Genomic DNA, 16,470 nt, shown 5'->3' with positions numbered 1-16,470 from the left:
GGGCACCGACAACGTCTAGCAACTTGGAGGCCTCCAAGTCCCTAGTAGCCGCAGGCACCACAAATAGGTTGGTTCAGGTGAAACGCTGAAACCACCTTGGGGAGAAACTGAGGACGAGTTCTCAATTCCGCTCTGTCCGAATGGAAAATCAGATAAGGGCTTTTTCAGGATAAAGCCGCCAATTCTGACACGCGCCTGGCCCAGGCCAGGGCCAACAGCATGTCCACTTTTCATGTGAGATATTTTAACTCCACAGATTTAAGTGGTTCAAACCAATGTGACTTTTGGAACCCAAAACTACATTGAGATCCCAAAGTGCCACTGGAGGCACAAAAGGAGGCTGTATATGCAGTACCCCTTTTACAAACGTCTGAACTTCAGGGACTGAAGCTAGTTCTTTTTGGAAGAAAATTGACAGGGCCGAAATTTAAACCTTAATGGACCCCAATTTCAGGCCCATAGACACTCCTGTTTGCAGGAAATGTAGGAATCGACCCAGTTGAATTTCCTCCGTCGGGCCTTACTGGCCTCGCACCACGCAACATATTTTTGCCAATTGCGGTGATAATGTTTTTGCGGTTACATCCTTCCTGGCTTTGATCAGGATAGGGATGACTTCATCCGGAATGCCTTTTTTCCTTCAGGATCCGGCGTTCAACCGCCATGCCGTCAAACGCAGCCGCGGTAAGTCTTGGAACAGACAGGGTCCTTGCTGGAGCAGGTCCCTTCTTAGAGGTAGAGGCCACGGATCCTCCGTGAGCATCTCTTGAAGTTCCGGTTACCAAGTCCTTCTTGGCCAATCCGGAACCACGAATATAGTGCTTACTCCTCTCCATCTTATTAATCTCAGTACCTTGGGTATGAGAGGCAGAGGAGGGAACACATACCCTGACTGGTACACCCACGGTGTTACCAGAGCGTCTACAGCTTATTGCCCGAGGGTCCCTGGACCTGGCGCAATACCTGTCGAGTTTTTAATCATGTGGAAGACTTCTGGGTGAAGTCCCCACTCTCCCGGGTGGAGGTCGTGCTGAGGAAGTCTGCTTCCCAGTTGTCCACTCCCGGAATGAATACTGCTGACAGTGCTATCCCATGATTTTCCGCCCAGCGAAGAATCCTTGCAGCTTCTGCCATTGCCCTCCTGCTTCTTGTGCCACCCTGTCTGTTTACGTGGGTGACTGCCGTGATGTTGTCCGACTGGATCAACACCGGCTGACCTCGAAGCAGAGGTCTTGCTAAGCTTAGAGCATTGTAAATGTCCCTTAGCTTCAGGCTATTTATGTGAAGTGATGTCTCCAGGCTTGACCATAAGCCCTGGATATTCCTTCCCTGTGTGACTGCTCCCCAGCCTCGCAGGCTGGCATCCGTGGTCACCAGGACCCAGTCCTGAATGCCTAATCTGCGGCCCTCTAGAAGATGAGCACTCTGCAACCACCACAGGAGGGACACCCTTGTCCTTGGTGACAGGGTTATCCGCTGATGCATCTGAAGATGCGACCCGGACCATTTGTCCAGCAGGTCCCACTGGAAAGTTCTTGCGTGGAATCTGCCGAATGGGATTGCTTCATAGGAAGCCACCATTTTACCCAGAACCCTTGTGCATTGATGCACTGAGACTTGGCTCGGTTTTAGGAGGTTCCTGACTAGCTCGGATAACTCCCTGGCTTTCTCCTCCGGGAGAAACACCTTTTTCTGGACTGTGTCCAGGATCATCCCTAGGAACAGAAGACACGTCGTCGGAACCAGGTGCGATTTTGGAATATTGAGAATCCAATCGTGCTGCCGCAACACTACCTGAGATAGTGCTACACCGACCTCCAACTGTTCCCTGGATCTTACCCTTATCAGGGAATTGTCCAAGTAAGGGATAACTAAAATTCACTTCCTTCGAAGGAATATCATCATTTCGGCCATTACCTTGGTAAAGACGCGGGGTGCCGTGGACCATCCATACGGCAGCGTCTGAACTGATAGTGACAGTTCTGTACCATAAACCTGAGGTACCCTTGGTGAGAAGGGTAAATTTTGACATGAAGGTAAGCATCCTTGATGTCCCGAGACATCATGTAGTCCCCTTCTTCCAGGTTCGCAATCACTGCTCTGAGTGACTCAATCTTGAATTTGAACCTCTGTATGTAAGTGTTCAAAGATTTTAGATTTAGAATCGGTCTCACCGAGCCGTCCGGCTTCGGTACCACAACAGTGTGGAATAATACCCCGTTCCCTGTTGCAGGAGGGGTATCTTGATTATCACCTGCTGGGAATACAGCTTGTGAATGGCTTCCAAAACTGTCTCCCTGTCAGAAGGAGACATCGGTAAAGCCGACTTTAGGAAACGGCGAGGGGGAGACGTCTCGAATTCTAATTTGTACCCCTGAGATATCGCCTGAAGGATCCAGGGGTCTACTTGCGAGTGAGCCCACTGCGCGCTGAAATTCACTGAGACGGGCCCCCCACCGTGCCTGATTCTGCTTGTAAAGCCCCAGCGTATACTGAGGGCTTGGCAGAGGCGGGAGAGGGTTTCTGTTCCTGGGAACTGGCTGATTTCTGCAGCCTTTTTCCTCTCCCTCTGTCACGGGGCAGAAATGAGGAACCTTTTGCCCGCTTGTCCACGAAAAGACTGCGCCTGATAATACGGCGTCTTCTCATGTTGAGAGGCGACCTGGGGTACAAACGTGGAATTCCCAGCTGTTGCCGTGGCCACCAGGTCTGAAAGACCGACCCCAAATAACTCCTCCCCTTAATAAAGCAATACTTCCAAATGCCGTTTGGAATACGCATCACCTGACCACTGACGTGTCCATAACCCTCTACTGGTAGAAATGGACAACGCGCTTAGACTTTATGTCAGTCGGCAAATATTCCGCTGTGCATCACGCATATATAGAAATGCATCTTTTAAATGCTCTATAGGCAAAAATATACTGTCCCTATCTAGGGTATCAATATTTTCAGTCAGGGAATCCGACCACGCCAACCCAGCACTGCACATCCAGGCTGAGGCGATTGCTGGTCGCAGTATAACACCAGTATGTGTGTAAATACCTTTTAGGATACCCTCCTGCTTTCTATCAGCAGGATCCTTAAGGGCGGCCATCTCAGGCGAAGGTAGAGCCCTTACAAGCGTGTGAGCGCTTTATCCACCCTAGGGGGTGTTTCCCAACGCACCCTAACCTCTGGCGGGAAAGGATATAATGCCAATAACATTTTAGAAATTATCAGTTGTTATCGGGGGAAACCCACGCATCATCACACACCTCATTTGATTTCTCAGATTCAGGAAAACTACAGGTAGTTTTTCCTCACCGAACATAATACCCCTTTTTTGGTGGTACTCGTATTATCAGAAATGTGTAAAACATTTTTCATTGCCTCAATCATGTAACGTGTGGCCCTACTGGAAGTCACATTTGTCTCTTCACCGTCGACACTGGAGTCAGTATCCGTGTCGGCGTCTATATCTGCCATCTGAGGCAACGGGCGCTTTAGAGCCCCTGACGGCCTATGAGACGTCTGGACAGGCACAAGCTGAGTAGCCGGCTGTCTCATGTCAACCACTGTCTTTTATACAGAGCTGACACTGTCACGTAATTCCTTCCAACAGTTCATCCACTCAGGTGTCGACCCCCTAGGGGGTGACATCACTATTACAGGCAATCTGCTCCGTCTCCACATCATTTTTCTCCTCATACATGTCGACACAAAAGTACCGACATACAGCACACACACAGGGAATGCTCTGATAGAGGACAGGACCCCACTAGCCCTTTGGGGAGACAGAGGGAGAGTTTGCCAGCACACACCAGAGCGCTATATATATATATATATATATATATATATACATATATATACACACACACACACACACAGGGATAACCTTATATAAGTGTTTTTCCCCTTATAGCTGCTGTATAGTTAATACTGCGCCTAATTAGTGCCCCCCTCTCTTTTTTAACCCTTTCTGTAGTGTAGCGACTGCAGGGGAGAGCCAGGGAGCTTCCCTCCAACGGAGCTGTGAGGGAAAATGGCGCCAGTGTGCTGAGGAGATAAGGCCGCCGAGAAGGGGGCGGAGCCTATCTCCCATTTTTCTATGTATTCTGGCAGGGGTTAAATGCATCCATATAGCCCAGGAGCTATATGTGATGCATTTTTTTTGCCATCCAAGGTGTTTTTATTGCGTCTCAGGGCGCCCCCCCCCAGCGCCCTGCACCCTCAGTGACCGAAGTGTGAAGTGTGCTGAGAGCAATGGCGCACAGCTGCAGTGCTGTGCGCTACCTTGAAGACAGGACGTCTTCTGCCGCCGATTTTCCGGACCTCTTCTGCCTTCTGGCTCTGTAAGGGGGCCGGCGGCGCGGCTCTGGGACCCATCCAAGCTGGGCCTGTGATCGTCCCTCTGGAGCTAATGTCCAGTAGCCTAAGAAGCCCAATCCACTCTGCACGCAGGTGAGTTCGCTTCTTCTCCCCTTAGTCCCTCGATGCAGTGAGCCTGTTGCCAGCAGGTCTCACTGAAAATAAAAAACCTAAACTAAAACTTTCACTAAGAAGCTCAGGAGAGCCCCTAGTGTGCACCCTTCTCGCTCGGGCACAGAGATCTAACTGAGGCTTGGAGGAGGGTCATAGGGGGAGGAGCCAGTGCACACCAGATAGTCCTAAAGCTTTCTTTAGATGTGCCCAGTCTCCTGCGGAGCCGCTATTCCCCATGGTCCTTACGGAGTCCCCAGCATCCACTTAGGACGTTAGAGAAACTACGGGTAGTTTTTTCTCCCCAAACATAATACTCTTTTTAGTGGTACCTGGGTTTATATCAGAAATTGGTAACACCTCTTTCATTGCTTCAATCATGCAACAAATGGCCTTAGTGGACATTAGACTAGACTCATCGTCGTCGACACTGGTGTCAGTATCCGTGTCGACATCCGCGTCTGCCATCTGAGGTAGCGGGCGTTTTAGAGCCCCCGATGGCCTTTGAGACGCCTGGACAGGCACGAGCTGAGAAGCTGGCTGTCCCGCATTTGGCATGTCGTCAAATTTTTTGTGTAAGGAGTCGACACGTGCACGCAATTCCTTCCATAAGTCCATCCACTCAGGTGTCTGCCCCGCAGGGGGTGACATCCCTTCTATAGGCATCTGCTCCGCCTCCACATCATTATCCTCATCAAACATGTCGACACAACCGTACCGACACACCGCACACACACAGGGAATGCTCTAACAGAGGACAGGACCCACAAAAGCCCTTTGGGGAGACAGAGTGAGAGTATGCCAGCACACACCAGAGCGCTATATAATGCAGGGACTAACTGAATTATGTCCCCTATAGCTGCTGTTATATATACTGCGCCTAAATTTAGTGCCCCCCCTGTCTTTATCCTTTTCTGTAGTGTAGACTGCAGGGGAGAGCCAGGGAGCTTCCTTCCAGCGGAGCTGTGAGGGAGAAATGGCGCCAGTGTGCTGAAGGAGATAGCTCCGCCCCTTTTTCGCAGACTATTCTCCCGCTTTTTTATGGATTCTGGCAGGGGTAATTATCACATATATAGCCTCTGGGGCTATATATTGTGGTATTTTTGCCAGCCAAGGTGTTTTTATTGCTGCTCAGGGCGCCCCCCCCTAGCGCCCTGCACCCTCAGTGACCGGAGTGTGAAGTGTGTAGGAGGAGCAATGGCGCACAGCTGCAGTGCTGTGCGCTACCTTGGTGAAGACTGATGTCTTCTGCCGCCGATTTTCCGGACCTCTTCTTGCTTCTGGCTCTGCAAGGGGGACGGCGGCGTGGCTCCGGGACCGAACACCAAGGCCAGTTCCATGCGGTCGATCCCTCTGGAGCTAATGGTGTCCAGTAGCCTAAGAAGCCCAAGCTAGCTGCAAGCAGGTAGGTTCGCTTCTTTTCCCCTTAGTCCCTCGCTGCAGTGAGCCTGTTGCCAGCAGGTCTCACTGTAAAATAAAAAACCTAATTATATACTTTCTTTTTAGAAGCTCAGGAGAGCCCCTAGTGTGCATCCAACCTCGGCCGGGCACAAAATCTAACTGAGGCTTGGAGGAGGGTCATAGTGGGAGGAGCCAGTGCACACCAGGTGACCTAAAAGCTCTCTTTAGTTGTGCCCAGTCTCCTGCGGAGCCGCTATTCCCCATGGTCCTTTCGGAGTTCCCAGCATCCACTAGGACGTCAGAGAAAACAACAATAACACCAGGTACAATTTATAGGAAACTATACCAAGAGAGGTAAACAAGAACTCTCCTATAGTGGGGCACTCAGTTGGTATTTAAATCTATGCGCTACACCATTGAATCAAAAATAGGGAGGAAAATATAGAAAGGATAAAGAAAAGATAGAATTAGAGACACATTCTACTAAGACTTAACTTTTATTAGATCTTTATTAAAACGTAATTTAGAGATTACACTCTATTTCTAAAAAGGCGAAATATAAAACACACTACATACAATACAACATGTAACAAAATAAAAGGTACAGGTATTTAGTGAGCTCCTACGGGCCTCAGCCCTCTCAACTATTGAAAATTGTATTAATGAGTGACCCTGTTGGAAGGTTAGTCAAGACCTATAGGGCATTTTTCTTGGTTTTGCTGCCTCGTATGTGCTGTTGCATTATATACGTAGGTGAGAGACCCTTACTTGTGCCAGTCTTTAGAATCACAGACAGTGCCAGAGCTTTAATGGAGAGTGTATCATTCACTTCTACTTTTGGTTGATAACCGTGAGGTCAGTGCAGCCGATGAGAGGGCTACTCACACTTCACCTGCTCTGGTATTGAAGAGAATGCAGAGTATACAAGAAGAGAAGGGGCATGACTATATCGCAAGTTTCGTGGTTCTGCTGCCATGCATGTGATAAAACATTATATGCATGGTGAGAGACCATTACTATTGCTAGTCAGTGGAAATAAAGATACAGCCAATCAGTATGCACTGTGTCCCATTCGCCTTGTATACTGGCTGGTGATACTAAGATCAGTGCAACCAGTTTGCCGGTTACGGACACTTTGCTACTGTGGTGCTGAAAATTGTATGTATGAACTTTGTTTGTTAAAATCTAAAGCATATTAACACCAGGGATCACCATATATTAATCACTGAGCAGATAATATTCTCTCAGCAGCTATCATAGGTGTTTTCTATAATTATATATGCTAAGGACGAATGGTTCATAAATATTCTTACTTCAGAACATGGCTTTTGTACCTTATTCACTTAGATATCTTACTCTTATTCTGTGACTACCATAGAATATTAGATATCATCCCTCCAATTGGATAACACCCATTTACATCAATGAATGTTCTGTTGCTCCCAGCTTAAAGCAAACCAGTCTCATAAATTGAGACTTCAGGATTTGTGCACAAGAGTGCTGCGCTTGATGTATGCTTAATGATAATTGATTAAAAATTAATAGATACACAGGTGTCTGCTTAAATCAATTTAAAACACATATGGAACTTGCTGATAAAATTTAAACAAATTTATTTACACACACAATATAGTACAATAAAAACCATTGATAAAAGAAAGCTCAAGCACACTGATAGACGTTCTAAATATGTCACTTTGTTGAAATGATTTGTAACAATGTAACTTCAATGCTGCCACATAGACCTAGTTTTGGTCTCTTTGTATCAATAAAACTGAATTGCAACAGTTAATACAGCCTGTATAAGAATGATTGTAGCTCCCGTCCTCTATGCTACTGGCGTCCCAGTGCAGAGGAAATGCCGCTGATAATATTTACCCGACCTGCGGGAAGATTCAGTCTCGCAGCACAGGAGGTACCGGGATAACTTCCAAGCGTCCGCCGCCGGCACTATCACGGTGCAGTTGATTCTGTCCTGGCGGGCGGGTATGGACGCTGCAGTGGTATGCTGACCTGGCGTACCGGTACAGATTCTCTGAGGCTGATTATCAAATTCAAATTCACCGCTGCAAAGGAATGTGGCTGGCAGCGGTCAGTGCGTCTGTGGGCTGAGCAAAAGGAGTGACGTCACTCCTTTTGCTCAGCCCACAGACGCACTGACCGCTGCCAGCCACATTCCTTTGCAGCGGTGAATTTGAATTTGATAATCAGCCTCAGAGAATCTGTACCGGTACGCCAGGTCAGCATACCACTGCAGCGTCCATACCCGCCCGCCAGGACAGAATCAACTGCACCGTGATAGTGCCGGCGGCGGACGCTTGGAAGTTATCCCGGTACCTCCTGTGCTGCGAGACTGAATCTTCCCGCAGGTCGGGTAAATATTATCAGCGGCATTTCCTCTGCACTGGGACGCCAGTAGCATAGAGGACGGGAGCTACAATCATTCTTATACAGGCTGTATTAACTGTTGCAATTCAGTTTTATTGATACAAAGAGACCAAAACTAGGTCTATGTGGCAGCATTGAAGTTACATTGTTACAAATCATTTCAACAAAGTGACATATTTAGAACGTCTATCAGTGTGCTTGAGCTTTCTTTTATCAATGGTTTTTATTGTACTATATTGTGTGTGTAAATAAATTTGTTTAAATTTTATCAGCAAGTTCCATATGTGTTTTAAATTGATTTAAGCAGACACCTGTGTATCTATTAATTTTTAATCAATTATCATTAAGCATACATCAAGCGCAGCACTCTTGTGTATATATTTTTGTTGTTTGGGGGAGGTAGCAGTCCCTCAGTGCTTGCAGCTGCTGTATAGCCAACTTAAATTTAATTCATCATTTGCGCCAGGAGTTGGGGTGGTTAAACACTCTCAATCTTTTTTTCAGGATTTGTGCTGTTATATTTTGACATCAGAGTCTTTCATAAAAATTGCGGAGACAAAATAGATTGTGACATACTTTGTTTGTGAAGCAATCATAGACAATCCATATTGGTCCAACAATCACAACCGCAAGAATATTATCTGCTCAGTGATTAATATATGGTGATCCCTGGTGTTAATATGCTTTAGATTTTAAACAGACAAAGTTCATACATACAATTTTCAGCACCACAGTAGCAAAGTGTCAGTAGCCGGCAAACTGGTTGCACTGATCTTAGTATCACCAGCCAGTATACAAGGCGAATGGGACACAGTGCATACTGATTTGCTAGTCAGTGGAAATAAAGATACAGCCATAGTAATGGTCTCTCACCATGCATATAATGTTTTATCACATGCATGGCAGCAGAACCACGAAACTTGCGATATAGTCATGCCCCTTCTCTTCTCATATACTCTGCATTCTCTTCAATACCAGAGCAGGTGAAGTGTGAGTAGCCCTCTCATCGGCTGCACTAACCTCACGGTTATCAACCAAAAGTAGAAGCGAATGATACACTCTCCATTAAAGCTCTGGCACTGTCTGTGACTCTAAAGCAGTGATTTTCAACCTTTTTCAATTCGCGGCACACCGCACAAGATCTGAAAATTGTCAAGGCACACCACGGAAAAACAACACACACACGGGGAAATAAAGCAAACATTTATTGGTCCCCAAGGGGGAAAAAACACACACATTGTCCCCAACAGTAATTAAAATAATGCACTGGCCCCCACAGTAATTGAACACACTGTCTGCCACAGTAATCCCACACATTGCCACCCATAATAATGCCACCACACACACACACACTGTCCGCCTGTAGTAATAATGCCACCACACACACTATCCCCCTGTAGTAATAATGCCACCACACACACACAATGTCCCCCTGTAATAATGCCACCACACACACACTGTCCCCCTGTAGTAATAATGCCACCACACACACACTGTCCCCCTGTAGTAATAATGCCACACACACACACTGTCCCCCTGTAGTAATAATGCCACACACACACACACTGTCCCCCTGTAGTAATAATGCCACACACACACACACTGTCCCCCTGTAGTAATAATGCCACACACACACACACACACACACACACACACAATGTCCCACTGTAATAATGCTACCACACACAATGTCCCCCTGTAATAATGCCACCACATACACACTGTCCCCCTGTAGTAGTAATAATGCCACCACACACACACTGTCCCCCTGTATTAATGCCACCACACACACACTGTCCCCCATAGTAAAAAAGCACACACACTGTCCCCCATAGTAAAAAAGCACACACACTGTCCCCCATAGTAAAAAAGCACTGGCTCTATAGTAAAAAGAAAAGCATTGGCCCAAACCTTTTAAAGTCCTTTTCACCCTCAGCGGTAAAAGCGGTAAGAGAGGGAGGAGCGGAGCAGCACGGGCAGGATGGCGACGTGGTGTTTGTGACCTATGAGTCACACCACGTCATAAGGGTCACAGGCCGGGCCGCAGAAGAGCTGCCTCTGCAACCCGATAGTGATACTGTAAGTGTATTGTATCACTATTATGCAGCTCAGGCAGCTCTTCCACAGTCACGTCATGCAGTGAAGACGGCAGCAGCCAGGACCGGAGCAGCAGGTCTCTCTGACTGCGGCGGCACATATGACAACCGCTGGCGGCACACCAGTGTGCCGCGGCACAGCGGTTGAAAAACACTGCTCTAAAGACTGGCACAAGTAAGGGTCTCTCACCTACGTATATAATGCAACAGCACATACGAGGCAGCAGAACCAAGAAAAATGCCCTATAGGTCTTGACTAACCTTCCAACAGGGTCACTCATTAATACAATTTTCAATAGTTGAGAGGGCTGAGGCCCGTAGGAGCTCACTAAATACCTGTACCTTTTATTTTGTTACATGTTGTATTGTATGTAGTGTGTTTATATTTCGCCTTTTTAGAAATAGAGAGTGTAATCTCTAAATTACGTTTTAATAAAGATCTAATAAAAGTTAAGTCTTAGTAGAATGTGTCTCTAATTCTATCTTTTCTTTATCCTTTCTATATTTTCCTCCCTATTTTTGATCCAATGGTGTAGCACATAGATTTAAATACCAACTGAGTGCCCCACTATAGGAGAGTTCTTGTTTACCTCTCTTGGTATAGTTTTGTATAAAAATTTAATTTAACTCTCAGGGAGCACCCTCCATCCTTTTCTATTAAAACATAGGCACGTGAGTGCATGATATAGAAATTTGGGATAAGGGTACTATTGAATATTTTTCTTATTGTCCTTTTTGATCCTGATAAAAATCAGTGTTCTTAAGACTGTGCGGTCAGCAAACTCTTTTTTTCTACAATTTATAGGAAAACACACACCAGAGACTATCTCTAATTAGATTTCAATTTAAGATTAAGGCACCCATACACTGTAATTATCAACACAAATGGACGAATATTGGCTGATCGGACCAATAAACGTTATATAATGATACAGCATCTGATTGGCTGCTAAGGTATACTACTCTAACGGGAGGTACTCGATATACCAACTGTCGGGATCCCAGCACACAGCATACCGGCGCAGGGATACCGACAATTATTTTCCCTCTTGGGGTGTCCATGACACCCCTGGAGGGAGACGTGCCCGCAAGGGGCTCTTTTGTGGTCGCCCCGCTGCCAGCATTCCGGCAGGCAGGATCCTGACGGCGGTATGCTGGGCGCCGGGATCCCAACAGCCGGCCACTCGTACTATACCCTACTGTAACAGTAAAGGCTGCATGATGACAGCTGACATGTTTAGAAGCTTTGAGGAACTGCCTTGCAAGCAAGTAGCTTAATTGTACCATTTCATCTTATAACCCATAAAATCTTGGGCTGTTTATTTCTGAGCATTAGCAATTATTTGCATTATTTCTGAGCATTCTGAGCAAAAGAGCATTACTCCGCCTTCTACAAAAGCTTCCTGCTTTTGTCCCACACTAAATATTCATAGGGGGCAATTCAATTCGGCAACTTAAGAATAGCGCCGGGAATTAGCTCCCGACACTATTCAATTCAGCTGCTAGTTACCCGCAATTGTCGGGAATTCTTCTCTCATCACCGGGGGGTGAGAGAAGAAAACCGACAAAAGTGCGGCCGGCGCGAGGCTGATTCTGTCGGGAATCAGCATCGCCGCGGGTAGTTAAGTTGGAGAATGCCCGTTCTCCCGACAAAACTACCTGTTAAGTCGGTGAGAACGGGCTTTCGCCGACTTAACTTTAGCTGAATTGAATAGCGTCGGGAGCTAATTCCCGGCGCTATTCTTAAGTTGCCGAATTGAATCGACCCCATAGTCCTCACATTTCAACTAAGCTGCAGTTCTTTACAATTATAAGTTCTAAACCAGGTAATGACATCTAGGAGAAAGATAACGCTTGAAACCTATATAAGGGGAACTCATCCCACATAAACATCTCTTTAAAAATGGACTTTCCTTTTTAAATTCCCATCGTTGTATGGATCATAAAATGACTTGCATTGTGGTGATGAAGGCCCTGGTAAAACACATATGCATGAGTGCAGTCTACCAGCCTACCACTCACTAGGGGTGGACAACACTGGTTAATGTTTGCAGACCATCAATGTAAGGGGTCAGTGGTCTGGTTCCTACACTTTCATCCTGGCTCCTAGATTTTTTTTCCTTTTAAATTGTGAAGTCCTGCTTCATACACACTGCCTGGACAGCCATGGGAATAACAAGGGGTTGTTCTCTAGCTCAGTGGTTCCCAAACTGGGTGCCTCAGGACACTTGCAGGGGTGCCTTGAATTGGTGGTCCAGGACCATTTCAAATTAGTTATCATCAATGTAATAGACAAAACCAGTACTGGTGACTGTCGGTTATAAAATATGTGGACAAACAGAATGAAATCTTGTCCCTCACCGCAAAATTTAACCCAAGGATAACATATAAAACACAACTTACTTAATGTAATATTTCTTTCTAAATTTCTCAATAAGAAACTTTTGGCCTTGGGGTGCCATGAAAAAAAATTCAGATGCTCTAGGGCGCTGTGATTCAAAAAAAGTTTGGGAACCATTGTTCTAGCTCCTAACACTGAGAAAAGTATTGAGTACAGTCATAGGTAGTTCTAGAAAACAGCATCAACCTACTGATGTGAATGGCCAAATAGTATCTGTAAAGCGCTGCGGAATGTGTGTGCCCTATATAAATAACTGGTAATAAATAAATACATAAAATAATATACAGACTAACAAGTTAAGGCCCACCTTAAAAAAATCTGGCTTAAGACATGCAATATTGCTCCTTACCAGATTTCCATGGAGCACATGGTGTTTAGAATCTGTCTATCATGACAAGAGATGCAGAGCTATCAACACAACTTGCAGACAGCTAAAATAAAACCATTTTAGATCTCACCAGTGCAAGTTATGAAGCAATTTCAAATTCCAATGGACCAGTTATTCTTTGATCTATAGGCCAGTTGTAATAAATTAGCTCTGAATGTCCTAAATACCTTGTATATATAAGTTCATGCTGAATTTGTTAACATTTATTCTAATGGGGGGGGAAATAAAACCACGCATTTGAACAGTTTGTAACCTATTAGTTTCAGCAGATATGTATCAACTCAGTTAGGTGTTACTCCTAATTGTCTGCTCTCGCATTCCAATCCAGTCAATAGAACAAAACTTGCCATGCAGCTATGTTTTTTGGCAACAATTTACAGCCCTCTCAAAACAAAATGACACCGTAAAGTAGGTTCCAAAAGAAGTCTATGGATATATAGAACTCAACTAGCTACTTCCACAGGATAAATAATAAATATTTTGAAACAGTACATCAGGTTATGTAATTTCAACAAAATACCAATCATGCATAGTAACCTCTATCACTGCAATGTAGACGATTAAGACTAAAGGTGGCCATCCACTACTCAGACTTGTCTGAACTGCAGATAGCATCAGATTTCTCTTGAACTCTCATGGGAGCGTCCCGGGAATCGGATCAGACCCTGGCTTTAATTTTCATTACATTCACTTCAGATATATCTGATGCAATATATCATGTGCCAGATCGCATCAGATATATCTGATGCACACATGCTACATGCGATTGATCTGATGCTGCTGCTGCCACTGTTCCCCCTCTTGGTGGGTGGGAGTGGCCAGGGAGATGCCAGTCAAGTGACGCTTCAGATTAATCTGATCAGATACATCTGAAGTAAAAAAAACAATCCGATGTGCACCTGTTTTCTTCAGATTCAGATCAATAGTTGGGGCAGCCTCAGAGATCTGTAGTTCAGACATATCTGACACGGGAGTGAGCATTGGATCTGAAGAGCCATCCAATGTGACACTTTTCTTCAGATATGACGGTCAGATGCATCGAAATCTGAAGAAAACTGCCCAAATCTGACTAGTGGATGGGGGCCTTTACATGTATTTTGACAAAGAATAAAAGGTCTTACAAAATATGTATTCATGTGCAATTAAAGCAAACTTAGCAAGTAAAAAAAAAAAAAAAAAAGAGAAGCAGACATCTGTGAAAGCTATAAATATGTATAAATAAAACATTACACTAAAGCCTCCAAAAATCCCTTGGAACATCCCCCTCCCTTCTTTCTACATGCAGCAAATAAAGGTCTACACAGGCAGATGGAGAGGCACAAAAAAAAAAAAAAAAAAAAAAAAAACACACTTATCAAAGAAGACAAACCCAAATAATCATCCATACTTCAAAAGTGTATCTGGAATATGGAACACAACAACAAAAAAACAAATGGAAACAATCTTCACATGGCAAGCAGTTCTGCAGTAAATAAGTAGTTTCTATTAAACCATAATGCTAGAAGTGGATCATGAATAATAACATGCTATAGTTTAGCAGACTTTCACCTGGACAGAATTACAAATAATCATTTTAAGTTTGCTTAAGTACTCGCTGAAAATAGACACAATCTGGGTCATCACAAACATTACTGTGGTACCAACAGTTTAAAAAAAAAAAAAACCACAAAAACAAAACCATTACAGCTTAACACATTAGAAGTGGAAAAGAATAGCCAACATATTCATACTGGAGATACACATGTACACAAGACAGTTAACAGAACAAAACCAGTGGTACGGGTCTTTCCCTCGAATGAGGAACTAGCAGAACAGCACCATTCTGTTTTGCACTGATGCAGACAATACAACACAGCTAAACAAACTATGGTTAAAAGTTATTGTTATAGGGGCTGCATGTATACAGTTTGATGTAAATGATCATTTGATAAGGAAATTAGGGAATAAACAGCCTGGCTCCGATTGGCCTGTACTGCCTAGGATCCTTGCAGGACATAAAAGCAAGTGGCCACTGACACACCTACAGTACCCATCCAGCTACCGGTGTCAAGTATTATAATGATGCATTCATTATATGCATGCAAATCACCTATTCAGCCGACTGTGTGGGTCCCTATCCCCTAGGCAACATTGGTTTCTTACTTACTAGTGCCAGGACTACACTAAACTGATGTATGTCTGTATGTATGTGTTGGTGCAAAAGCAGGGGTGTCTGCGATGGTCCCATAAAGTATTAATCTATGGATGGGAGAGAGAGAGAGAGAGAGAGAGAGAGAGAGAGAGAGAGAGAGAGAGAGAGAGAGAGAGAGAGAGAGAGAGAGAGAGAGTGTGTGTGTGTGTGTGTGTGTGTGTGTGTGTGTGTGTGTGGTCTGGGTATGCTGTGGTTAGAGGGCACATGGGGGCTGATAGTTTGTCACTGGCACCCTGCTACAAGGGGCATTGCAGAGCACTGCCCTGGCACGTGTGGGCACAACTATAGGCACCGTGTGCCCACCAGCCAGGCGTGACCCCTAACCGGCCGGGCTCGTACCCACCTGGACACGGCCATGACGACACCCTTCCCCACAGGGGTGAACACAGGGCTGCGCTCTGCCCCCCGCGGGCTAAGCGAGGTCGTCCCGAGTAGGGGCTGAGGGCCTTGTGGGAGCCGGGGCCTAGATTCCAAGCTGCGACCCGCCTCTGCCTCCGGGACAGCAGATGCAGCTAGTGCATGGCGCCGGCTAAAGCAACCCGCATCGCCGCCGGCCACAACCGGCCTTTATTCCAGCTCCCGATGGGTTAATCACTCCTCAGGGCCACAACGGAAGCCGGTACGCCGGTTAAACCGGATTAATGGCGATATTTTACCGTGGCCGCGGAGGAGAAAGATAACTGCCTTTATATGAGGAGCCATCTTGTATTTATTCCTTCCACCATGGTAGCCGCGGTCTGATTGGTTACATGGGTAGCGGGCGACCAATGGGGAGCTCCGTTACAATGGTGCTCCCGGTCTGGATTGACAGGGATTCCACGATTAGGCTGGCGGGGTGAGGGGGGCGTGGACGCCGGGAGGGTGCACGGAGGGAGGAGATAGGAAGGGCCCAGCAGTCCGTGTGTGTGGCTGGAGCTCAGGCTGGTGATGATATAGGGCGCATGAGACAACTAGACATGACTGAAGTATAATAAGAGCTGGGGAAGTGCAGTATATGCAGAATGCAGAACCAGCCAGGGAGAAAGTTCAATGTAGAATTTATTTTTGACAGCAGTTTTACTTTCTCTGTTACACTGGCAGCCAGATTGTTCTCATTAGGCTATCATTATTATTATTACTAGCGTTTGACCCAGGTTTAGCTCTC

General features: G+C 45.7%; 1 protein-coding gene across 2 annotated transcripts in view; it reads right to left on the bottom strand.

The window, feature by feature from the left end:
- Positions 1–16,135, bottom strand: part of BTAF1 (B-TFIID TATA-box binding protein associated factor 1) — a 324,567-nt gene extending 308,432 nt beyond the window's left edge. The window contains exon 1 of one of the 2 annotated variants that reach the window (XM_063962035.1): positions 15,670–16,135. In XM_063962035.1, coding sequence (XP_063818105.1) covers positions 15,670–15,683 — 14 coding nt within the window. In that variant the 5' untranslated portion in view covers positions 15,684–16,135. The remainder of the gene's footprint in view (positions 1–15,669) is intronic. The other variant, XM_063962034.1, reaches the window with a different exon arrangement.
- Positions 16,136–16,470: the final 335 nt, after the last annotated feature.

The sequence above is a fragment of the Pseudophryne corroboree genome, chromosome 3 (genome assembly GCF_028390025.1).
Source record: "Pseudophryne corroboree isolate aPseCor3 chromosome 3, aPseCor3.hap2, whole genome shotgun sequence".
Lineage (NCBI taxonomy): Eukaryota > Metazoa > Chordata > Amphibia > Anura > Myobatrachidae > Pseudophryne > Pseudophryne corroboree.
This window is presented reverse-complemented; position numbering and strand designations above follow the sequence as displayed.